General features: G+C 41.3%; 1 protein-coding gene across 1 annotated transcript in view; it reads left to right on the forward strand.

The window, feature by feature from the left end:
* cops4 (COP9 constitutive photomorphogenic homolog subunit 4 (Arabidopsis)) overlaps positions 1-19,400 on the forward strand; it is a 78,331-nt gene extending 58,931 nt beyond the window's left edge. The window contains exons 9-10 of the mRNA XM_068031063.1: positions 8,884-8,968; positions 18,633-19,400. Coding sequence (XP_067887164.1) covers positions 8,884-8,968; positions 18,633-18,766 — 219 coding nt within the window. The 3' untranslated portion in view covers positions 18,767-19,400. The remainder of the gene's footprint in view (positions 1-8,883; positions 8,969-18,632) is intronic.
* The last annotated feature ends 6,958 nt before the right edge of the window (positions 19,401-26,358 follow it).

A 26,358-nucleotide genomic window follows, 5' to 3' on the forward strand; every position in this document is an offset into this window, starting at 1 on the left:
CAATTTTATCTGCAGCACCTGTGGAAGAGCCTGTCGCTCTAGATTTGATCTTTATAGCCACTCCAGGCGCTGCTTCACAAACCACTGACCACCTCCAGGCGCTTACCCACTGTCTCTCGAGACAAGGAGGCCAAAGAAGAATATCCTTTACTGTGAAAAACTTAGAGAGACGATGACCAGGCAGGGTAGTTCTTACCTGCCTTTCAAAAATCAACGCTGCAGGCAACGTTAAGTCCATGTCCAATAGAGTAGCCGGGAGGTGCTGAATTGCAACCTTGAGATCTTCTCCTAATCTGCCTACACTTTAAAATCAGTGATTTGATGGTGCGCACAATGCGTCAGCCATGCTGTTGGACTTTGGATAATGCGGAGACGATGTCACATGATGTACTTCCCATCTGGCACACATCTCTTAGAATGGTCTTCTGCATATTGCAGCCCATTATTGGCGATGATTTCCTTCAGCACGTCAGATAGGCTGAACAGAGCAATGACCATCACAGCAACTGCTGCACTTGACATATCTTGCAGCTGCCCGATGATCAGAAACTTGGGTGAAGATGATCCGTAACAAGGAGGAAATCATCACCTTGAATGTGAAATAAATCCGTTCCAATATTCACCCATGGATGTGAAGGTGTTTCATGTGGAATCAAGGGTTGCTTCTGTTGATTTGGCTGACAACTTTGACATGCCTCACAGGATTTCGCCACCGTCTCAACATCGCTGTTAATTCCTGGCCAGTAGATCGTCTCTTTAGCAAGGCATCTGGTACGTTCTATTCCTAAATGCCCTTGATGCAGTTGGGTTAGAATATCAGAACTTGTTTCTCATTGAAAATGATCTCTTGTGATATGTCAAGCTCGTCTCGATGCAGCCAGAAACAGCGTAGACATTCGTTTACTTGCTATATGGAATCAGGCTGTCCTTCCACAGTCACCTTCCACAACAACGATAGTGAATCTGCAGAACAGTTACGGACTTTGAGCCCCACAGAAGTGAGAAGAACTGCAACCTCTGAAAGGTCTTCACATTGTATGCACCCAGTCCCAAAGGCTGCAGAACTTCAAGGAGCTTAGGGTCTAGGCTGCTGAAGGCATGGCCATCAATGGTGGAGCAAAGGAAGTGGGGATGCACAAGAGGCCAGAATTGGAGGAAGACTGATGGTGCATCCAGAACAATAAACCCAAAGACCATTCTTTGTGTTTTGATCATGAGAGTTATTCACATATATTTGCTGCTCATTTATGTTTTTGAATCCTCTTTAATTATAAACTTTGTTTCTGATTAAAGCAAAAGTAAAAAAAAACGACGATAGTGTAGCGTCATGTGCCGTCTCATCTCCTTAGTTGATCTCATGGATGTCGATCTTCAGGGCATCTTCAATCTCAGTATCCACACTGTAGACATGCAAATCTAGCGAGACATCTGCATCTGTATTTGGGTTAGGCAACCTGCTCAGGGTATCTGATATGACCGTTTTCTGCCTGGTTTATATCAGACGTCAGAATTATAGCCCTGGGCCTCCACCAAATGTCTCTGCAACCGCAGAGGAGCACTCATAAACGGTTTGCGCCATATGGTTTCAAGTGGCTTGTGGTCAGTCTCTACGGTTAAATGTTTTCGGAACGAGGAGGTGTGAAACCTAGCCATACCAAAAACCAGAGCTATGGTTTCACGTTCGATGTTGGAGTAATTGGATTGAGTTTGTGACAAACTCTTCGTGAAGGCGATTGGCTTCCCTTCCTGCCTGATGCTAGCGCCGATACTCGGCTACGAGTATAGTCTCTTTGGTTGGGTCATAATACTTGACTTGACAAGTAAGGGGTATCTTTATGCAGCAATTCCCTAACTGATGCTGCTCGCTCAGCGAAACAGCGGATTTACAGGACTAACGGCCTTAGACACAGTTGTAGGTCATCCCAGTCCTGAGGAGTTTGCATGGCTCTGATAGCTTCAATCTTAGCTGGGTTTGGGCATTTTCCTGTGATGGAATATATCGACCCAAAGAAGTTGATGTGCCAACATTGACCTGCCACTTCTTGCTATTAAACACATGGCCCTCACGACGAGCAACCAGCGTTAGCAAATGCAAGTTCCAGTCATGCTCTGCCTTGGTCTGCCCCGTCACTGCAGTATCGTTGGCTATACAGATACAGCCAAGGTCGCACTTGCGATACAAGACCAGAAAATTTACCTCATTATAGGTTTTGAGCTAGAAGGTTTAATGGCTGATCAGGCCTTGTCAATTTCTGAAATGACTATTCTAATATCCCTCTTTTTATACCTTTTTTTTCCACTGTGGCTACATGAGATTCCACATGCTTCGAAGTATTACTTCATCCAATGAGCTGGACTAATGTTTTAACATGTATAACTCCCATAACTTGATTCACACTCCCTAATTTTCTAGGGCTGGTGCCTTTGCAAGTCTAGAGCTAACAAAGACTGTTTTCTCCACTGAATCAGCAAAGACTGTCCCTACTTGTTCTGTGTTGATGCACTAACTTGTTAACAACAGGTCTCTGATTTGCATTCCTTTTAATTTAAATTTACGCGAACAGGCAAAAAGTAAAAGTTAATAAGTATTAACCATTTCCTTACAATTCTCTGATGTAAGTACACTGTGTGCTGTGGTACAGGGCCAAACCTGAGCAGGCAGGTTATCCATTTAATTCGACATCTGATTACACTTCTGTGAAGCACCTTGGGACATCTTTACTGTTTTAAAAGTTTGACACCAGCTACAGAAAGAGGTGACCAAAAGCTTAGTCAAAGATGTGGGTTTTAAGGAGCAACTCTGTAATCTAACTCTTTAATCCTTCCTAAAATGTGGTGTCCAAAATTGGACACAATACTCCAGTTGTAGCCAAACCAGTGTTTTATAAAGGTTCACTATAACTTCCTTGCTCTTGTACTCCGCGCCTCTATTTATCAAACGTAGTAGGCCTTATTAACCACTTTTTCAATCTGTTTGTCACTTTCAACAATTTATGCACATGTACCCCCAGGTCCCTCCGCTCCTGCACTCCCTTCAGAATTGTGCAGATTGAGTGACTGCTTTGTGGAGCGCCTCCGCTCAGTCAGCAAGCATGACCCGAGCTTCCGGTTGCTTGCCACTTTAATTCACCACCCTGCTCCCATGCCAACATTTCTGTACTTGGCCTGCTGCAGTGTTCTAGTGAACCTCAATGCAAGCTCGAGGAACAGCATCTTACCTTCTCATTAGGCACTCTACAGCCTTCTGGACTTACCATTGAGTTCAACAATTTCAGAGCTTGACTTTTTTTTTGGTTTAATTTAATTTATTTTAACCAGGGGTCTGTCTTTAACTTGTTTTTCATGTTTTTGCTTTTGAGCAGAGCTATTCATTATTCTGCCATTAACACACTCTCTGGACTAATGCTTTGTGTTTTAATACAATTATTAGCACTCCCTTTGCCTTTTGTTCTGTGACATCTTTGTCATTTAATCTCTCCTGTCTTCTGCCCTATCATGCATCTTCCCTTTTGTTGATCTCTTCCCCCCTCCCCACCACCCCGCTTTTCACTTGTTCAAAGCCTATTGCATTTATAACCTTTGCTAGGTCTGATGAAAGGTCACAGACGTGAAATGTTATCTGTTACTGTCTCCACAGATGCTGCCAGACCTACTGAGTGTATCCAGCACTTTCTGTTTTTATTTCAGATTTCCAGCATCCGCAGTATTTTGCTTTTATATTATTGTCCTAATACCAACCCCTGGGGAACCCCCTATATACCTTCCTCCAATCCGAAAAGCAACTGTTCACTACTACTCTCTGTTTCCTGTCACTCAATGAACCTCGTATCCATGCCACCTCACCTTGCTGATGAGCCTGTTATGTGGAACTTTATCAAATGCCTTTTGGAAGTCCACATTACCCACATCAATCCTCTCTGTTACCTCATCAAAAAACTCAATCAAATTAGTTAAACAAAATTTGCCCTGAACAAATCCATACTGGCTTTCCTTTATTAATCCACATTTGTCCAAGTGACTGTTAATTTTGCCTTGGATTATCATTTCTAAAAGCTTTCCTACCACTGAGGTTAAATTCACTAGCCTGTAGCTGCTGGGCTTATTCTTTTTTGAACAAGGGGCTAACATTTGCAATTCTCCAGTCCTTGGGCACCACCTCTGTATTTAAGGACGATTGGAAGATTGTGACCCATGCCTCCGCAATTTCCTCAGCATTCTCTGATCCATCCCATCCAGTCCTGGTGATTTATCAGTTTTAAGTATAGCCAGCGTTTCTAATACCTCCTTTTTAACAATTTTTAGCCCATCCAGTATCTCAATTACCTCCTCTTTCACTGCGACTTCGGCAGCATCTTCTTCCTTGGTAAAGACAGATGCAAAGTACTCATTCAGTACCACAGCCATGCCCTCTGCCACCATGAGTAAATCCTGTTTTTGGTCCCTAATCGGCCCAGCTCTTCCTCTTACCACTGTTTTGCTATTGATATACCTATCGAAGACTTTTGAATTAATATAGTCAATAAACTGCAATAGTTTTACCCATGTTATTCTTTAGTTTACCCGATTGACTTTTTATCTTCCTATTAACATAGTAAAAGTTTTCAGTGGAAGCTTTCCACTAGTTCAGCTTAATTAAAATATTTGGTGAATTAATCAGTTCGTTCCATCCTAGTGTATTTTAAAGCCAACCTTTTTGCTGAAACTATGTTATATGTTAATTTTCCTAAGACTGCACTTAGATTTATCCAGCAGTCTTTGTGTCGAATTCTGGGCACTACACTTTAGGAAGGCATTAGGGAGGGTGCAGAAAAGATTTATGAGAATAGTTCCGGGGGTGGGAGACTTCAGTTAGTGGATGGATTGGCAAAGCTGGGACAGTTTTCATTAGAGAAGAGAAAATTGAGAGAAGATTTGATAGAGGTATTCAAAATTGAGGGGGCTGGACAGAGTAGATAGGGAGAAACTGTTCTCATTGGGTGGAAGGGTTGAGAACCAGAGGTCACTGATTTAAGATGATTGGCAAAAGAATCAGAGGCCCATGAGGAAAAACTTCTTGATGCAGAAAGTGGTTAGGATCTGGAATGTACTGCCTGAGACTGTGGTGGAGGCAGATTGAATCATGGCTTTCAATAGGGAATTGGATAATTATCTGAAGAGAAAAGATTTGCAAAGCTATGGACAAGGGAGTGGGGAATAGCTCTTGCAATGGGCCGCCATGGACACAACAGGACAAATAGTCTCCTTCTGTGCTGTAACCATTCTGTGATTCTTTATTCTTCATCTATGTTTACAAAAGCTGTTTCTCTTGTCTCCAGTAGGGCAGTGTTAATTTTTTCAGTCTGTTTCTGGTACTTTCATTCCATTGTGGGTCAGACTGATGTGATGCAAAATCAGCACTCTGCTAACTACAAAAGTCATCCATGAAATAAATTTGTGCAATATCAATCTAGTTCTTGAAATGTGCAAGACCGCAACACAAAATCAGCCATAATCTCCCACTTAGTTCACAGAATGATTGTTATGGGGACTGGAAATCTCATATTGGTGTAGCGGGGGATGCTTTATTGCTTCTGAGGCATATTGGACAAAATAAATTAATATTTCCTCTGCAACCAAAACATGTCCAAATGCTGGAAATCTGAAATAAATCAGGAAATGCAGGTAATGCACAAGAGCTGAGGCAGCATTAGCAAAAAGGAAAGGCAAGTTAATGTTTTGAGTATGGATGCTTATTGCTGTACAAAAATGTTAACTTGTGTTTTCTCCTTACTGATACTGACTGGCCTGCTGTGTATCTCCAATACCTTTTGCTCTTTGCACTGTGTCTATGCTATACCTAGTCTGATATCCCCTACCTTAATGAACAGTTAAATAGTCTGTCTTTAAATTTTGGTGTCAAAGGTACAAAAATAAAAATTTATCAATACAATACTAAGTTACACTCACTGATTTAAATAAATGATCCTCAAATTTGTACAAGGAGTGAAAATGGAATACTTTTCACATTGATTAAAAGCACTTGGAAAAGTTTTTTTACATACTTTGATAGAATTGGACAATGACATGCAATATACTACAATACTGTTTGATTGTGATAAATAGGGACCATAAAAAAGGTCAATATTGAGTTTAAAATGCTGGTTTAATGCAGTTTTAAAAAATCCAAATGATTTGCTTGGGAGGATGCACTGACTTTTCTAGTCCCATTTTTCCACAAGTCACAACATATTTTTTTTAAAATGATTACACAGTTACCCAATCAATCATAGACTCTACTCTTTTTCCCAGAATAAAATACACCAACCAGGTTTCTTTAATAAACAACAAAATTATCAGTTTATTATCAAACAAGACTTATCCAGTAATGAAGCAAAGCACTTACACACAGATTGAAATATGAAAATTCCTTTTTTAAATTCGCTACCCCCACCCAGACGTGCGCGCGTACACACACACGCACACAGAGGAAAAAAATTGCAGAAATTCTCTCTGCAGAAGTCTGTTACAAAAAAAAGACAGAAGTGAATATTTTGGCCAAATACTTGTTAATTCTTGACAAAAAAAAAGAGAAGTGGAAGGAAGTCAGTTGACCCTTTTAGTCTGGCTTCCAAGTATGCAGAGACGGGTCATGGAGATCTTGTCAGAAGCAATTGGTTCTGGAGATTTTGAGAAATCGTTTGGTAGGCTTTCCAGGAGACATGGTATAAGGAGTTTCAGCCAACACACACTTGAATCGCAGGGTTTTTGCAAAGACAGGAGGAAAGAGGAACTGACACACTTTACTTCTCAGGGTCTCTTAGAGGGGTGCAGGCAAAATGAGCTGGGGGTTTCTTATTTTTGACAGGCAAAACCAGCTGTCTTTAAAACAGTTCACACCTCAACTGAACTGAGAACAATCCAAGCCCCGAAACAGAAAGTCAACCTCTTGACCTCCATAAGCCTTGACATGTGGCTTCTCTGTAAACATCTTCCCCAGGTCATTAAGGTTTCTGTTGTTTATTGAGCTTAAAGCACATGATTTCCAGCAAAGGTTGTTTTTAGCACTCTTCGATTCTTCCAGTAAGTGTTTTCAGTCAAGTGTCCTTTCAGTGACCCCAGTGAAAAAAAACAAAGTTCAGCATTTCTTCAGGCTTCCAAATGAATCCATTTCCACAATTTAAATGAGTCCTTAAAAATATATATTTTTTTTAGAAAAGCACTCTCATAACACATGATATGGTTTTATATGATCAGAAACAACTGAAGTGATCATGTCTTTTGTGATTTGCATCATAGCATTTATTACAACCGTTTTTCTGTTGGCACTTTTGTATATGTATGAAGTATTACTGACTTTGTCCAAGATCTTACACCTCAAATGAGGGTTGGTATTGACATCTAAAAAGGTAAAAGTAAGATCTTGAAACAGGATCTATACTGGTGCACAGGTTTGCTCTTTGCTTAAGGGACATACTGAAGATTTATGAAAATGAAATAGGCTAATCTCCTCCTATAGCACCAGAACTTAGTTCGACATTATCCCAGAATTTTATACGTAATCTAAAGCTGCTTGTGAAGAGAGATTGACTTATTGCAAACTTTATCATTATATATATTTTTGTACTTAATGTTACTATTTAATTATAAATAAAAGCTACATTATGTAAACATCTGGGCCTTGATATTTGGCCGAAGTATCGACAAGGCTAGGGAGGTGAAAGTCCTGCTGATCTTAACGGCATGGCACTTGAATACTGTTGGTCTGCCTCCTGCCTGGCTGGCAAGCGGGAGTGAAAACTAGCGGCAGGAGGCCATAGCCAAGGACCCCAGCACTCGGAAGGAAACCTTAGCTCTGGTTTAGATTGGGAGGAATGGTGAGACTCGAGAGATCGGGTTCAGAGTGTGCAGTGGGGAGGTAGGGGTGCCAGGCTCCTTCTGGCTCGCAAAGAGTGCTAGAAGAGCAGATCTTTAGCACTTATGTTTGGGAGTCGGCAGCTCCTGCCTCAGATCAGCAGCCAGTCAGCTGACAGCTTGAACCACCCCCCTTCCAGTTAAATAAGTTATAGCACCAATGATGTCTTTCGGCCACAACTTTGGAATGTTACTTAGAACCCCATCTGCCTTTTGCAGGATCCTTGTCAATGGTCTGATTTTGGCATGTTAAGATTGAAAGGGACGGGAATGGGGTCAAGTTGCTCAACCCTTTTATTTTAGCCCCGACCTGATGAATGGGGGTGTTAAATTTGAGACTCTGGTCTCTACAGCAATATCCACCATTTCAGAGAGAAATTGGTAGCATAGCACAATTAGAAGATAACTGAATCTACAGTAATTGTTGACCCTTTAGTTACCACCTCCGAGGATAGAGTACAGAAAAATTACTCCTTGCAGATCATGGGCAGAAGGAGGATTTTGAAAAAACTAAAACGGTTAACAAATACAAATGAGGATCAAGTCAACATTTTGAAAGCTTTAATGTGAGCTTTTCAGTTCCAAATATTGCTTTTCAAATGATACTGGTAAATGAAAAATGACAGTCTTCACTTTTAACTTTAAGGAGATTAGACTAAGTATCCTGCTGGTATGAGAAGCAAAATCTTTGTTTAGTCCCAGTAGATCTCTTGAAATCTCTCCCAAGTCCAAAGCAAATTATTAAATTGTAGGTTTGCAATACCACTCATTCTATATCTAGCTTTAGCTAGAAAAAAAAGTGATAAAATGGAAACGTTCGATCGCTTTCTCCTCATTTAGCAGTTTTAATAGTGTTAATTTTCACTATTTCCTTAGTATGCTGATCACCTCTCAACTGTTGATTTACATAAGTCCTCTGCCTTTTCTGGTATACTGATAACTGGAGTGTTGAGTTGGTAAAATAATTGCTTCCTTTTGTATTTTTTCCACTAGGCAGAGAAAATTGCATCTCAAATGATCACTGAGGGCCGAATGAATGGATTTATCGATCAAATTGATGGAATCGTCCACTTTGAAAGTAAGTGCTTCAGTAAGTGCCTCCCTTCTGAAATATTTCCTCGATCTATAGTTATAAGTTTATATAACACAGAGAATCCTACATGTTTAAATTGAGATGCTGGCCCAGATTTTGCAGTCAGTGGCGTAGCAAGGGCACTGGCCACTGACCTCAAAGAAAACTGCCTACAAAAATCGAGCGATCTCTGTGGTGGGAATTTTCCCCTTTCTCCATGGCAGTTTAAATCTGGCACCAAGTCAATGGGAATATCTTGGCATGCAGCAGGAGTGATTTAGCAAACAGCTAGGCAAACAATCACATTGCAGTATTCACATGCAGCAAACTAGGAACTTAAAAGCACTTAAAATATTCCACTTATACATTTATTTCACTATCTGAAAATTTAAATGACTGTATCAAGAGAAGCTAAAATAAAGGTAATTAAGCTTTTTAAAAAAAAATATATTTTTTTTTAAAATGTGAATTTCTTTTTACCATTGTGAAGAAATTTGACATTCCACAAATCTAAAATTCATTTTTCAGGGCCAGTTAAGGGTGTTTAGCAATAATTATGAAGTTTTGGCACTGTTTAAAAACTCAGTTGCACTTCATTCAACAAGATGTAACTTTTTGAAGGGTTTTTACAGCAAGGCTAACAGAGTAGAAGTGAAAATTCTTGTCAATTTATGAGTGCAATGGAGATTGCAGTCTGTGGCAACCTCTCTAGTGCATTCTATGGAGGAGTGTAGATTCACTGACTGCAACTTTTGCATTTCTGTGTTATTCTGCCACCATTATCACAGCAAAATCTGGGCCCCTGAGACAGCTTGAAGGTATAATGCATCAGTGTATGGCAGATTTCTGTGCCTATTGTTTTTAATGCGACAAACTCCCATCTATTATGGGTTAAGGAGCTAAATATGAGGAAAGTGCTTCTCTTGGGGAGTATATAAGGAATTTCATTTTAACCATTTTTCCACAGAAAGGAATTGGAAAAGAGTTGCATTTAAATTTTGGGCTTTTAAATTACGGTGTATTCACATAGGTTCATTAAAAAAAAAAGCACCAAGACAAAAGCTAGTTAAAATTCTATTGGAATAATCTTGAAGTTGTTTCCCCAAAGACTGAAAACAGTAAGTAATTTGTTACCTATCTCAGTAATTGATGAACACTTCATTCCTGGAGATCCCTAGTCATAGCCACTTTGCAGATGTTGTCTGCTATAAACCTTCTCCTCTGGTTATGAAGAAAGAGAAAAAAAACAGGAACGCAAGCTAGTCGTCAGGTTTTAAAATTCTGAAAGCTGCAAGGGCAAGCCTTCCAAATATCAGAAAGTTACATTGAAGAAGGGCAGTTAGACTTGACTGTATTTCAGCCAAGTAAGATAACCCATTAATGTGGGGAAGCATATCAGTTTCATTATTTTGTATTACGTAAAGACAAGTTGGACTGTTTGAATTAAGTGAATCCAATCTTGATTGTTGCTCTTCATGTTGTGAAGTAAAGCAGCTTAATGATTTGTATCTAGCCTTGTCTTACCAAGTGTTTTCTTGGTCCATCTTCTGAAAGATTGAAGAGGTGAATATGAAAGTTCGTGCGAGACATGAATATCAATTTCAGATCACAAGGTGATCCTGTTAATACACCCCTGGGGTATACTTAAGTATTGGGAAGTATGGCATACTCTAAATTTAAGGTGCTCACACGTAAGGGAGTGATTAGCACTGTTGTACCTTTTTTTTTATTCATTCATGGGATGTGGGCATCGGTGGCAAGGCCCCATTTACTGCCCATCCCTAATTGCCCTTGAGAAGGTGGTGGTGAGCTGCCTTCTTGAACCGCTACAGTCCATGTGAGGTAGGTACACCCACAGTACTGTTAGGAAGGGAGTTCCAGGATTTTGACCCAGCGACAGTGATGGAACGGCGATATAGTTCCACATCAGGATGCTGTGCGACTTGGAGGTGGTGGTGTTCCCATGCATTTGCTGCCCTTGCCCTTCTAGTTGGTAGAGGTCGCAGGTTTGGAAAGTGCTGTCTAAGGAGCCTTGGTGCGTTTCTGCAGTGCATCTTGTAGATGGTACACACTGCTGCCACTGTGCGTCAGTGGTGGAGGGAGTGAATGTTTGTGGATGGGGTGCCAGTCAAGCGGGCTGCTTTGTCCTGGATGGTGTCGAGCGTCTTGAGTGTTACTGGAGCTGCACCCATCCAGGCAAGTGGAGAGTATTCCATCACACTCCTGACTTGTGCCTTGTAGATGGCGGACAGGCTTTGGGGAGTCAGGAAATGAATTACTCGCAGCAGGATTACTAGCCTCTGACCTGCTCTTGTAGCCACGGTATTTATATGGCTACTCCAGTTCAGTTACTGGTCAATTGTAGCCCCTAGGATGTTGATAGTGGGGGATTCAGCGATGGTAATGCCATTGAATGTCAAGGGAGATAGTTAGATTGTCACTTGTGGAGATTGTCATTGCCTGGCACTTGTGTGGCGCGAATGTTACATGCCACTTATCAGCCTGGATATGGTGCTGAACATTGTGCAATCATCAGTGAACATCCCCACTTCTGACCAAATGATTGAAGGAAGGTCATTGATGAAGCAGCTGAAGATGGTGGGGCCTAGGACACTACCCTGAGGAACTCCTGTAGTGATGTCCTGGAGCTCAGATGATTGACCTCCAACAACCACAACCATCTTCCTTTGTACTAGGTATGACTCCAACCAGCGGCGTTTTCCCCCAATTCCCATTGACTTCAGTTTTGCTAGGGCTCCTTGGTGCCATACTCACTCAAATGCTGCCTTGATGTCAAGGGCAGTCACTCTCATCTCACCTCTTGAGTTCAGCTCTTTTGTCCATGTTTGAACCAAGGCTGTAATGAGGTCAGGAGCTGAGTGGCCCTGGCGGAACCCAAACTGAGCGTCACTGAGTAGGTTATTTTTAAGCAAGTGCTGCTTTGATGGCACTGTTGATGACACCTTCCATCACTTTACTAATGATTGAGAGTAGACTGATTGATGGGGCGGTAATTGGCCGGGTTGGACTTGTCCTGCTTTTTGTGTACAGGACGTACCTGGGCAATTTTCCACATTGCAGGGTAGATCCCAGTGTTGTAGCTGTATTGGAATAGCTTGGCTAGGGGCGTGGCAAGTTCTGGAGCACAGGTCTTCAGTACTATTGCCGGAATATTGTCAGGGCCCATAGCCTTTGCAGTAACCAGTGCCTTCAATCATTTCTTGATATCAGGTGGAGTGAATCGAATTGGCTGAAGTCTGGCATCTGTGATGCTGGGGACTTCAGGAGGAGGCCGAGATGGATCATCAACTCGGCACTTCTGGCTGAAGATTGGTGCAAGTGCTTCAGCCTTATCTTTTGCACTGATGTTCTGGGCTCCCCCATCATTGAGGATGGGGATATTTGTGGAGCCAACTCCTCCAGTAAGTTGTTTAATTGTCCACCACCATTCACGGCTGGATGTGGCAGGACTACAGAGTTTAGATGTGATCCGTTGGTTATGGGATCGCTTAGCTCTGTCTATCACATGCTGCTTATGCAGTTTGGCAGGCAAATAGTCCTCTGTTGTAGCTTCACCAGGTTGACGCCTCATTTTGAGGTATGCCTGGTGCTGCTCCTGGCATGCCCTCCTGCACTCTTCATTGAACCAGGGTTGGTCTCCTGGTTTAATGGTAATGGTAGAGTGGGGGACATGCCGGGCCATGAGGTCACAGATTGTGGTTGAGTACAATTCTGCTGCTGCTGATGGTCCACAGCACCTCATGGATGCCCAGTTTTGCATTGCGAGATCTGCTGGAAATCTATCCACGGTGATAGTGCCAAACAACACGATGGACGGTATCCTCAAAGTGTAGGCAGGACTTCGTCTCCACAACGACTGTGCGGTGGTCACTCTACCAATACTGTCATGGACAGATGCATCTGCGGCAGGCAGATTGGTGAGGACAAGGTCAAGTATGTTTTTCCCTCTTGTTGGTCCCCTCACCACCTGCCGCAGACCCAGTCTAGCAGCTATGTCCTTTAGGACTCGGCCAACTCGGTCAGCAGTGGTGCTACCAAGCCACTCTTGGTGATGGACATTGAAGTCCCCCACCCAGAGTACATTCTGCGCCCTTGCCACCCTCAGTGCTTCCTCCAAGAGCTGTTCAACATGGAGGAGTGCTGACTTATCAGCTGAGGGAGGGCGGTAGGTGGTAATCAGCAGGAGGTTTCCTTGCCCATGTTTGATCTGATGGCATGAGACTTCATGGGGTCTGGAGTCGATGTTGAGGACTCCCAGGGTAACTCCCTCCCTACTGTATACCACTGTGCTGCCATCTCTGCTGGGTCTGTCCTGCTGGTGCGACAGGACATACTGGGGATAGTGATGGCAGTATCTGGGACATTGTCTGTCAGGTATGATTCCGTGAGTATGCAGTCCATGTGAGGTAGGTACACCCACAGTGCTGTTAGGGAGGGAGGTCCAGGATTTTGACCCAGCGACAGTGAAGAAACAATGATATAGTTCCAAGTCAGGATGGTGAGTGACTTGGAGGGGAACTGCAGGTGGTGGTGTTCCCATACATCTGCTGCCGTTGTCCTTCTAGGTAGAGATGGGCGTGGGTTTGGAAGGTGCTGTTGAAGGAAGCTTGCCGAGTTGCTGCAGTGCACCTTATGGATGGTACCCATTCCTGCCACTGTGTGCCAGTGGTGGAGGGTTAGGGATACAGCATGAGTTGCAAATCTCCAGAACTTGCTGGTAGAATTTAGCCACACATTTACTTTGTGCACATGGTATCTTGCCCTTAGCCACCCCATTATTTTTAAGAACTTGCTGGATTTCCACATTAATTTTCCATTATATTTGCTGCCGAAAGTTAGGCTGGTAATTAAGAGCACATGTACCCTTTAAACAATTGTTAATATAATACAAATCCATCTCTCCGGCCCAGAAAGGCAATCATTTAAACTATTCAGTCTCATCTCTGCATGTACTAAAGTCTTGGAGATTTAAAAATTGTCATTTTAGAATTTTCTCACTTTTCCTTTCTGTCTTTTTTTCTCTCACTCAATCCAATCCCTCTCTTTGTTACTCTTTCTGTACTTGATTGGACTCTAATGCATCCTTTTTCTCCATCATTCCTGTTTATTTCTCAATCCTTAAATCTCATGGATTAGGGCGATACACTGTTGGTTCTGCTATTCACTAAGTTCCCAGATGCCCTGTTGCCCTCGTCATGTTGTTATCAGCTTGCATTTGCAGCAAGTTATGATGCAAAACAATTTTGAGCTGTAAGGGTGTTTGAAAATCTCTAACTAATAATGCAACCGCAAGATGCCACACTCCAATAAGATTTGGCCTAAATGTTGAACACTAAAGGCTGCTTATCATCTGGTAGCAAACCAAACCAAAAACAGTCCTAATCCAAGTTAAGACCTAGACTCCTTATGGTACACACCAAGTATCTTCAGTTTAAATTCCCTCAATTTTATCCCTTTCTCTCCCACAGGCAGTGACTTATACTGGGTTCCACAAGTACTGTCCATAATCCAGTAGCTTATTTGTATGCCCATTCATTATCTGTGAACTTAGACAGCTGTTAAACTGTGGAAGCTGTTGAAGGTCAATCATCTTAGTCCCAGGACATCACTGCAGGAGTTCCTCATGCCCAACCATCTTCAGCTGCTTCATCAATGACCTTCTCTCCATCATAAGGTCAGAAGTGGGAATGTTCACTGATGATTGCACGATGTCCAGCACCATTTGCGACTCCTCAAATACCGAAGCTGGCCTTATCCATGTGTAGCAAGACCTGGACAACATCTGGCTTTGGCTGATAAGTAGCAAGCAACATTTGCACCGCATAAGTGCCAGGCAATGACCATCTCAAACAAGAGAGAATCTAACCATCTCCCCTTGACATTCAACAGCATGACCATTGCTGAATCCCCCACTATCAACATCCTGGAGGTGACCAGAAATTGAACTGGACCAGCCACTTAATGCTGTGGCTATCAGAGCAGGTCAGAGGCTGGAAACTCTGGTGAGTAACTCACCTCCTGTCTCCCCAAAGCCTGTCCACCATCTACAAAGCACAAGTCAGGAGTGTGATGAAATACTCTTCACTTGCCTGGATGGGTGCAACGCTCAAGAAGCTTGACACCATCCAGAACAAAGCAGCCCACTTGATTGGCACCCCATCCACCACCTTGAACATTTATTCCCTTTGCCACCAACACACAGTGGCAGCAGTGTGCACCATCTGCAAGATGCACTGAAGCAACTTACCAAGGCTCCTTCGACAGCACCTTCCAAATAAAGGCCAGCTCAGGTCCGCAAATGAAACACGACCTGAGCCCGACCTGGACCGAGTCCTTTCGCTTTTTCCCTCACCCGACCCAACCTGACCATCAGTTAACCTACCTTCCGTTTTTCACTTTGTTGCTTATCTGCACAAGCTTAACAAAACCACCTTTCAAGTCCAAAAAGTACATTAACATTGGAGCCACTTACCTTAAGTGGTGATAGAGCGTACCCAACCCGAACCCGAATGCTGGACCCGGAAGTGCGACCGGAACCCAACACATGTCAGGTTCGGGTCGTCTAGCCATGCTGTACTTCCAAACCCGTGACCTCTACCACCTAGAAGGACAAAGGCATGGGAACAGCACCACCTGCAAGTTCCCCTCCAAGCTACACACGATCGTGACTTGGAACTATATCGCCATTCCTTCACTGTCACTGGGTCAAAATTCTGGAACTCCTTTCCTAACAGCACTGTTGGTGTACAAACACCCCAAGGACAGCAGTGGTTCAAGTATGCAGCTCACCACCACCTTCTCAAGGGCAATTAGGGATGGGAAATAAATGCTGGCCTAGCCAGCGACACCCACGTCCCGTGAACAAATAAAAATATATCTTAGTTAAGACTAATGTTACCCTCAGCTAATGTCCATAAGCCCACTTACCAGCAAGGGCCATTGGATATCATTCAGAAGAGGAAATCTGGCCAAATTTTCTTCACCCCTTCCATATCCTAGGAGTGCTGAGTAGTTGTTCAAATTGACAACTCATTTAGCAGCGACTGGAGAAAGAACCTGCATTTTTCCTAACATGCATCAGTCAATTCAGCACTGTTGAATAACTTTTACTAACTGAGCCATTGGAGGGGCCCCTTATTCCCTTCAGTAATTCCAATATTGTGAGCACAAGAACAACCAAGGCATCTGCCCTATATATGCGGTATGTGTTTTAACTTATCCCAGTGTAGTTCGTCAGAATGGTTTGCTAAATGATTATCTTTCATTAATTAATAGATATTCAAACAGATCAACTCTGACCTTGATCATCTTCCTGTGCCTCAATTTAATGAAATCAGGCTTTTTAACTGTGGGAAACAACACAGTTAAGCCTGATCATGTTCTCTTCTGACTACCACATGTGTACTTCCAGCAGGAGTCACTGAATAGCAATCAAGAGCAGGAACTGTGGCTGATTTTTGCATTGAGGCTAATTGTAGCATGCCTGCTGCTAGCTCGAAACAGACTAAAGATCAAACCAGGAACTTTTCCGGTCTATGGCTAAGCTACATGCTGCCTTTGAGAGTCATTGGGAAAATTAATTTACATTTTGTAATCATTTCTATACGCTTGAAAGAAAATTCAAATTTTGGGTGAGAAGAACGTGCATTTTTCCTAAGTTGCTTGTGGAAAAAGTAATGTTAGCAATAATTAGTTAAATTGTATATTTATGAAGTTTCATAAAAGTACAGAGTACGTGATTGCTTACTTCCCTGCAGGTATCAAATGATGCTGGAAAATTGATGGCTATATGCACATACGTGGAGCACGTATTCCTTTCACCATTCCCATTATTTTAACTTTTATCTTTTAGTGCTATAGTGGAAGCAGCAAGCTTGTTTTTTTTAAAGTGTTAATGTATGTGTTCTGCTTCGCAATTTTTATAGTTAACTTACTTTTAATTCCCTAAAATTATTTCAATCTTAGTGCATTTGCAAATTAAAACATTTTTTAATAGGCCATAACGTTTTGAAAGTGAATTTATTTTAGGAAAGGGCTCAGTGTGTTGGTGAGGTGAACTTAATTGATGGATGTGTTTTTATGTATTTTGGAAATCCCAGTTGGCATAACACATGAATGAGAGTCCCAGGTGAAGAAGGAACTGGAGAAAATTAATGGTCAAATTGTCATATGTGCAAATGAATAAAATTGACATTAATACTAAAATATGTAGAATGAAAATGATTATTAAAATACATTTCAGATGCAGTTAATTAATGGATGTACCTACCATGGAATGATTTGATATGTTTCATTTGTGCCTTTCTCGCTAAAATGTGTAATTTCTCTCTGTCTTTACCACCTATTGTTCTATTTTCTTAAGTAAAGGAGACAAGAAATTACAAGCCACTATCTTCCATGCTGATTTGTGATGTGATAATGCGTTACCTGCTTCACTTAAGTATACGACTGATTTTCAACCAATTATTTCTCTTCTCCCGTCCCTCCCAACCCACTTATCCATTCTAGATGGAGTATTGTCATGGAGAAATTGTACTCCATGTCACAACGTGGCTGCTAGCTAACCAGGCACTGCTATTGAAAGTAAAAGTTTAAATGTCAGAAAAATCTGAGATTTGAAATACAACCCCAAAACAGAATATACAGGAAGTGGACCAATTTAAATCGACAGTGATCAATTTAGTCTGGTATTTTGGGAAAGGAGAGGAAATGGGAGGGGATACTTGTGTAAAAAAAAATGGTTAAGATGCAGTAATTTTTTTAAATAAAAGGAAGGTAGCATTATGAAAATCTATAGCGTTTGATAGCTTATTGGAGGTGAGCTCACCTGTCATCCGAACCAAGGTCTGGGAACAGTGATTGAGCTGAAATGAATAGATTTTGTGAGTGTGTTTTTTATTTCCTCAGTCAGTAGGTTGTGGTTGGGTGGGAGGCGGGGCGAGGTGCATGGTGGGTAAAACTTCAATATGCAGCAGTTTTTCAGGCCTCTGAATTATACATGAAGAAACAGTTATGAAAATGTTTTTTTTTTTAAATTACCTGTTACATTTTTTCCCCTCCAATTTTCACCTTTTCCTAGTTTTCTTCTGACGCTGGGAAACTGCTATGGCCTTTCTTGTACCTTTCCCAAGTGACCATTGTTCTTGTGATAGCTTGGGCAGTAATTATCAGCTGACTGTTTAACTGACTAATGTACAAGCACACAGTTCCAGCTGAAGTCAGCAGATAATGATCAAGACTTGGCGCCTCGACTGATTTCATTCACCTTTCTGTAGTTTGTTTAGATTGGATTCGAAGTCAATTGATATTTTCAAGACTGAGATTTTTATTAGGTAAGGGTATCAAGCCATATAGAGCAAAGTTGGGTAAATGGAGTTAAGGTACAGGTTAGCTGTGATCTAATTGAATGGGGAGTAGGCTTGAGTGGCTCACTGGCATACTGCTGTCCCTATCTTCCTATGTAACTTAGCCTGCTCCCCCAGCTTTACATTGTCATAACTATAATCAGAGACCAGTTGTTAGGGAGAGTCAGAATTCTATCATTGTGGCAAAATACATTGGTACACCAGCACTTTTCAAATATTATATCTTTTATTATTGGGCTACTAGCATTTTACTAGCATATTATGTCTATCTCTTATTCTTCCAGCTCGTGAAGCTTTGCCCACATGGGACAAACAGATCCAGTCCCTTTGTTTCCAAGTGAACAATCTACTGGAGAAGATCAGCCAGGCTGCCCCCGAGTGGACAGCACAGGCAATGGAAGCTCAGATGTCACAGTAATAACCCCAACCAAATTTATGGAATTGCAGCCACCACCAAGATTCAGTGGTTCCCGTATTTAAAATATTGAATTTGTTTCTTCCAGAACTTAATTTGCAGTTGTGGTTATTTAAAGTCTTTTTACCAGAATAGGAAGTTCATTTTCACCATGTCTGCATTGAATTTGGAAGTATTTTCTTCAATAACACTGGACCCAAAATAGCACCGCAGTCATCATTCAAGGGGGTTCTATTTCTGAAAACAGCAATGAGATTTGTTTCCGGTGAGTTTGGCTGCTGTTTATTGAATTCAAAAGACCGTTGCCCAAGTTGCTATCAAGCAGTGCGGTTTAATTGGGAAACTGCAAAACTTTATTTTTGACCCTCTATCAAAGGAAGCCAATCCAGATTGTTTGAGAATTGTTTTCTGAACTCTGAAGAAAAAACGGATCAAATCTGTGCTAACACAACTTGTCATTCAAGAAAATAAACTCCTCTTAAAGCAGTTAGTGGCAATGACTGTATTACTTTGAGAATGTCCTCTTTTTCCACTGAATTAACTGTATATTAAAAAATTCCTTTACATTTGCTATTGCTATGACAAAACTCTGTTTTGGTTTTACAGATTTTCTTTTTCAATAAAAATAAAAGGTTAATTTTTTTGTTTTAGCTCTTCAAGATGAATTTTCATATTTATGAATGAAACATTTTCCCAATAGTTGTACTCCTTATGGTACTGTACAATTTGAATGCAGAGCTTCCCCTACACCTGAACAAAGAACCCTAACTCTCTCCTAAACCTCAGAAAAGAACCTCACTAATTGCCATTTCTGCATCAGCTAATTTTGTTAGGTTTTGAGTGAGTGAAGCAATTCATTGGATAATGGACGTGTTGTTATTGGAGAATTGGATTGAGATACTTGTATCCATGACCTTGCTAAGCTTAACATATGCCTACATTAATCATAGCGTGTTCTCTCAAGCAGGTAAAATACTACATTACTTTTCTTTAAACAAAATAAGCAGAACTATATTGGAATTTCACACATTAAGCAAATCAAAAGATCATAATTGGTAGTTTCCCCACACACAGGGATTCTGACCCAAACTCTGGGCTGCCAAAGGTGATAGCAAAACCCTGAGGCCTATCCCATAGCTGAACCAGATAACAATTTGTAAATTTATCCTCTGTTATAACCATGTCTTAAAACTTTCATTTATATAAAGCACGACTCGATTTCTCGTGGATTACACATGGGTAGTCGAGACCAATTTGAATTTTCACATCAAGCAGAATTGGGGAGGACGGGAGATAGGAAAGGGAAGGGCAGAGGAAGGCTGTGCTGAGGAAAGGAAATTCAGCACAGCAGGCTGCAGAGGGATTGAGATAATTGAATAGCTGGCATTCGGGGAAGGAGAAATATAACTGGTTGAGGAGAATGGTGTTATGTATGGAGAAGTGCAGTCAGGGGGAGTGAATGAAATAAGGTTGGTTAGCTGGTGGAAAGACTGCAGCCAGTATGCACATGTTTGGGGGAAGTGTGTGGTTCTGGGTAGAAGATGTTTGACATTTAGAAGGGGAGATGTACCTACTTAATTTACTGTTCAGGGGAAGGGGACCATGATTCCTGCTCAGGTTGGGGGGTGGAGGTCGGCAAGATGCCTAGGTTCAAGAGGGGGGCAGAAGCAGTTGCTTATCAGGTAGGGTTTGTTTCATGTCCGTGTTTAACTTTGTTGAGTGTTTCTCTCTGGCACTGTTGCTTCAAGGATTCTTGCTACTTGCCAGCTAGTTGGACTTGCTGTCGTTCTCCAAGAATGTTGCTCTTAAATATATAGATTTGTTTCCACCCATGGGCTGCATTTTTTTATGCAAACATGAACGCACATACTGAAATTTCTTTTTACTTTGATCTCAATTTAAAGGTGCAATATATTGAAATAGTCCTGTTGGATTAAATATGCTACTCCCTTCATTTGTCCTTTTTTGATATGCAAGCACATTCTTTTCTGAGACAAATATTTATTCAGCTGTTTGGGGTGTCATGTAACGTTAGGTGGTGCACCATTCTTTCTAAAATGTCGCATAATAGTACATTGACAGCACCACAGACCGAGGCCGTACCTTTGAAATCCTGAAATCTCTTACAAATTTTATTACATAACCAATTTGTTAATGTAAAAGTATGTGAAATGAGAAAATATCATTTGGCACCTCTAGCCAAATCCTTCCACAGACCACATAATAACTATTTATTCCCTTTTAAATCTCCTGAGAAAGTAAATTAAACAAAATTCAGAATATTTATCCATTCCCAGCTCTGGTACTCCGCCTTAGCCTGCTGCCCCCGACATAGCTGATAATCACCCACCCTTGGTCTGAGTAACACACAATCTTATATCCCATTAAATGTTTGATTATCTTGTATTTGCTCATCCTTGTTATAACCCATCAGCTGTCCTGTGTATCCACTACTCTGTGTGGCGGGGAAGTTTCTTTAAATCTATGATCTTATTTAAGGCATATTATTGTTAGATCCATGTCGTAAAATTCTATGATCAGACCTGAAGTCAAATAGCCTACCTACATCAACATCAAACGTGCCTCAGGTTCACGCACCCCACCACCGCCAATCTATATTTCTGTGATGAAAACAAATTAAATCCAACAAATCTCTCTTCAGCATGTAGAGGCTTTAGATCCTGGTGGGTTTGAGGCTGTCTCTGCACGAAGTTGGCATTGAGCAATTTGTCTCTGCTGCCTAGATTCTAAGGGGCCAATATCCTGCAGCCCCCCGGTGCAGTTTAGCTGAAACTTGGCAGAAGTGCAGCAGAAGGATGCAAATAAGACTTTGCCCTAGTGTTTCTGTCTGTCCTTGTGGAGTGGGGGACTCTGCCATTGTTGCAGGCAGGGGCAGAGAGTTTGAAAATCAGATCTTATTGAAACGCTTGAAAGGGTAGATGCTGAGAGGATTGTTCCCTTGGCTGGAGAGCGTAAGACTCAGTATTGTCTCAGGATAAAGTGTCGACCATTCAGGATCGAGATGAGGAGAAATTTCTTCACTTAGAAGGTTGGGAATCTGAAATTCTGTCCCCTTGAAGGTTGTGGATGCTCCATTGTTGAGCATATTCAAGACTGGCATTGATAGATTTTTGATCTCAGGGAATCAAAGGATATGGGAATCAGCAGGAAAGTGGATGGAGTTAATGTGGAAGTTCAGCCGTTTTATGATCTTATGGAATGGCGGAGCAGGTTTGAGGGATCATCTGACCTGATTCTGCTCCTAATTCTTATGCACTTTCTTATGTCCCATTGGATTGGAAAAGCTACCAACATCACTCCATTATTTAAGAAGGGCAGGAGGGAGCACGGGAAATTGCATTATGTTTGCTGGTGCTTGGTTCCCACAATACCATCTAATTTTCCGTGAAAACTGCAAATCATTGTTCTTGGAGATGGATTATTTTCTATTCAGCGCTATTGCAGTCTGAGTGTGCTTTCCCACATGTATAATCATTAATCATGTTTTTTTAAATTCAAATCCACTAGAGAAAAGTGGATAGTCTTAAAAATATTTAGGTAGATTCTTAAAATTTGGCAACCCTGGTGGAATTCTAGGAACTGGATAAGTGCCTGTGTTGTGTAGATCTTGACAGTTGGCAAATGGAGCCCTTTTTTTAAACACCATTTCTCTCACTATAGTCAGTAGATGAGGCTGGAGCAAACTTCTCATAAAACTACCACCGAGCAAAAACATTTTTCTGGTATCTTCTAAATTTATTTGGACGACTCGATTCCCATTTGTAATCTGCAGCACATTTTTATTGTCTACTTCGAAATAATGATCTGTTTAATTTATAGCATTAATATTTATATGTACAGTTTAACCACCACCTTAATAGATCATAAAGCAAAAGTTTCTCTAATTTCTCCTATTTTATCTCTTCTGCATTTGGGATCCAGTTTTGTTCCTCTTTTCTGTACTCTTGATGCAACTATATCTGTTTTGCGGTGTGGTGCAGTGTGAAAAACTGAGTACAGTATTCCAACTGGTCTGACTAGCAGAATGTGTAAAGCCTCAGTATAACTTCTGCAGATTTTTATATTCTGGCTTTATATTCCAACATTTTTTTAGTTGCTTTGTTATGTTGTCTGGACATTGAAAGTGATGTAACTACTAATAATCACTTTATAAGTCACCCTGTGTGAACTCAAATCCGTTAATTCCTTACATATATGAGTAATACCTTACATTTATCAGTTTAAATTTTCATTTACCATCCCAAGTTGCATAACCCTTTGGAACATTGTTTGCTACATCCTCTATTGTCTACAAATCACAGAAATTTGCAGTTGATTTTGATTCTTTTGATTATTTACGTGAGTTAGAAACAAACATTTTATTTTAACTGAATCCAGATAGTTGGTGGTTGTGAAGAGAGCAAGAGTGGCAGCAAACTACTTCAACTTTTGCAGAATGTCTATTTATTGACTGGAAACAATAAAATATTTCAATATATTTGGAAAAAGAGACATTTGTTGTGATAAGGAAGAAGAATTTTGTTCATGGAATAATATGTAAAGTTAAATTGCAAAGAAGATAAAAACTGAAAGCAACAGGAGTAAGTCAACTTAAAATAATTGGGAGCGAAAAAGAAAATCAGTAGTTCAAATAGTTATGTGAATCAAATAGATAATAAATATTTTGCCTCAGTTTTAACAGCACTCGAGTAATCATGTCAGAATTTGAATGAACATTCTCATAATGCAGTAATATTGTTTAATTTTTTCAGCTGTACATATATGTAATTGATTATTATTCATTGCAGTTGGATTCTGAGCACGATCCGTCGTGCACTATTCCCAATCCAGATAAAATGGATGTATTTTTTGCTCCTTTACCTGTGCTGCTCTGAGCTGAGCACAAGGTGGAATGTGTGGACAGACCAGAATGACTTATCAACTACTGTGTCATTACAAAAATGTATTTGCACACACCTCATCACAAGCCGCTTCACTCTTCTTTTATTTCTTCTCTGCATTTTCTTTTCCCATGCACGATGATTTTGGAGATGGAGACTGATATCTGCAAGATGTAACAGAGAGAGGCTGGCGTGGTTGGGTTTGATGTCCATATACACTCATTTTTCAACAGGACTTTGGATAGTCATCAACGACAGAAACCCTTGAAGAATTCTCCTGCCCCAGGAGTAGTGAGGTCAATTTAATATCTCAAGACTAGGGGTCAGCAACGTGTCTGTACACGCACAACAGTGTCTGTGGTAATTTTAAATGCCTTGCCCTAAGCCTTTAAACTTGTGTTTTAAAAGAATGTGTGGCCAGTATCCAGCCCGCCAATTCTCTGTGACTGACAGCCGGCTGCCTGTGGCTCAGCTTCGATTGACGGCTGTTTTATTAAAGTGTATGTCAGGCAGAGGGGGTAGGCAGAAACTGCATCTGACGGACGGCAGCCTCCAGCCTGTGATTGTTCAGTGTCTGAGACTGACAGCAGGCTGCCTGGGCGGGTGAGGACTGGTTGGTGGTTTGTGGCGTAGGCGTGCTGGGATCATAATATAAGAAATAGGAGCAGGAATAGGCCATTTGGCCCCTCAAGCCTGCCCTGCCATTCAATAAGATCTTGGCTGATCTGCCCCAGACCTCAACTCTTCTTTCGTGCCAGCTCCTCATAGCCCTCAACTCCCCGATATTTCAAAAATCTATCTACCTCCTCTTTAAATATTTTCAGTGATCTAGCCTCCACAACTCTGGGATAGAGAATTCCAGACATTCACCACCCACTGAGAGAAGAAGTTCCTTTGCATCTCAGTCTTAAATGTGTGTCCCTTATTCTGTAACTATGTCCCCTAGTTCGAGATTCCTCCACTCGTGGAAACATCTCAATATCTACCCTGTCAAGCCCCCTTAGATTCTTATACGTTACAATAAGATCACCTCTCATTTTTCTAAACTCCAATGAATAAAGGCCTAACCTGTTTAGCCGTTATTGATAAGTCAAACCCTTCATCCCAGAAATCAGCCTAATTAATCTCTTTTGACCTGCCTCCAATGCTAGTATATCCTTAAATACAGGGACCAAAACTAGACACAGTACTCCAGGTACGGCCTCACCAACACCCTGTACAGTTGTAACAAGACTTCCCTATTTTGAAACTCTAACCCCCCCTAGCAATAAAGCCCAAAATTCCATTTGCCGCCTTAATTACTTGCTGCACCTGCATGCTAACTTTTTGTGTTTCATGCACAAGAACACCCAGATCCCTCTGTACTGCAGTATTTTGGAGTCTCTCTCCATTTAAATAATAATCTGCCTTTTGATTCTACTTACCAAAGTGGATGACCTCACACTTTCCTACATTAAACTCCATCTACCAAGTTTTTGCCCATTCACTTAACCTATCTATATCCCCTTGCAGATTCATTATGTCCTCATCACAACATGCCCTCCCACCTATTTTTGTATCGTCAGCAAATTTGGATATACTACACTCTGTCCCCTCCTCCAAGTCATTAATATAGATAGTAAATAGTTGAGGCCCTAAGACTGATCCTTGTGGCACTTCACTAATTATGTCTTTCCAACGTGAAAAAGACCCATTAATCCCGACTCTCTGTCTTCTGTGAGTTAACCAATCCTCAATCTATGCTAATACATTACCCTGAATACCGTGAGCTCCAGGCGCTGCTTCACAAACCACTGACCACCTCCAGGTGCTTACCCATTGTCTCTCGAGACAAGGAGGCCAAAGAAAAAAAAAAGAATACCGTGAGCTCATATCTTGTGCAATAATCTTATCGAATGCCTTCTGGAAATCCAAATACACTACATCTACCAGTTCCCTTTTATCAACTCTGCTTGTTATATCCTCAAAGAGCTCTAGCAAATTTGTCAAACGTGATTTCCCTTTCACAAAACTATATTGACTCTGTTTGATTGTGTTAAGCTTTTCTAAACGTCCTGCTATTTCTTCCTTGATAATGGACTCTAGCGTTTTCCCAATGACCGATGTTCAGCTGACTGGCCTGTAGTTTCCTGCTTTTTGTCTCCCTCCCTTCTTGAACAGGGGTGTCACATTAGCGGTTTTCCAATCTGCTGGGACCCTCCTGGAATCCAGTGAGTTCTGGAATATTTCGACCAACGCCTCCACTATCTCTGCAGCCACTTCCTTTAAAACCCTTGGATGCAGGCCATCAGGTGCTGGTGACTTGACTGCCTTTAGTTCCATTAATTTGTCATATACTTTGTCCATTGTGATAGACTGTTACAAGATCTTTCCTCCCATTAGCTCCTTGCTTATCTGATATCTGTGGGATGTTTATAGTGTCCTCCACCGTGAAGACCAATGTAAAATATTGGTTTAAACTATCTGCCATTTCCCTGTTTCCCGTTATCAACTCTCCAGTCGCATCCTCCGAGGGTCCCTTGCTCACTTCAGCTATTCTCTTTTTATATGCCCATAGAAAATCTTACTGTTTGTTTTTATATTTCTTGCCAGTTTACTTTCATCATCAATTTTCTCCCTCTTTATTAACTTTTTAGTCATCCACTGCTGGTTCCTAAAAAATTCCCAATCCTCTGGCCTACCACTAGTTTTCGC

This window comes from Heterodontus francisci, chromosome 1 (genome assembly GCF_036365525.1).
Source record: "Heterodontus francisci isolate sHetFra1 chromosome 1, sHetFra1.hap1, whole genome shotgun sequence".
NCBI lineage: Eukaryota > Metazoa > Chordata > Chondrichthyes > Heterodontiformes > Heterodontidae > Heterodontus > Heterodontus francisci.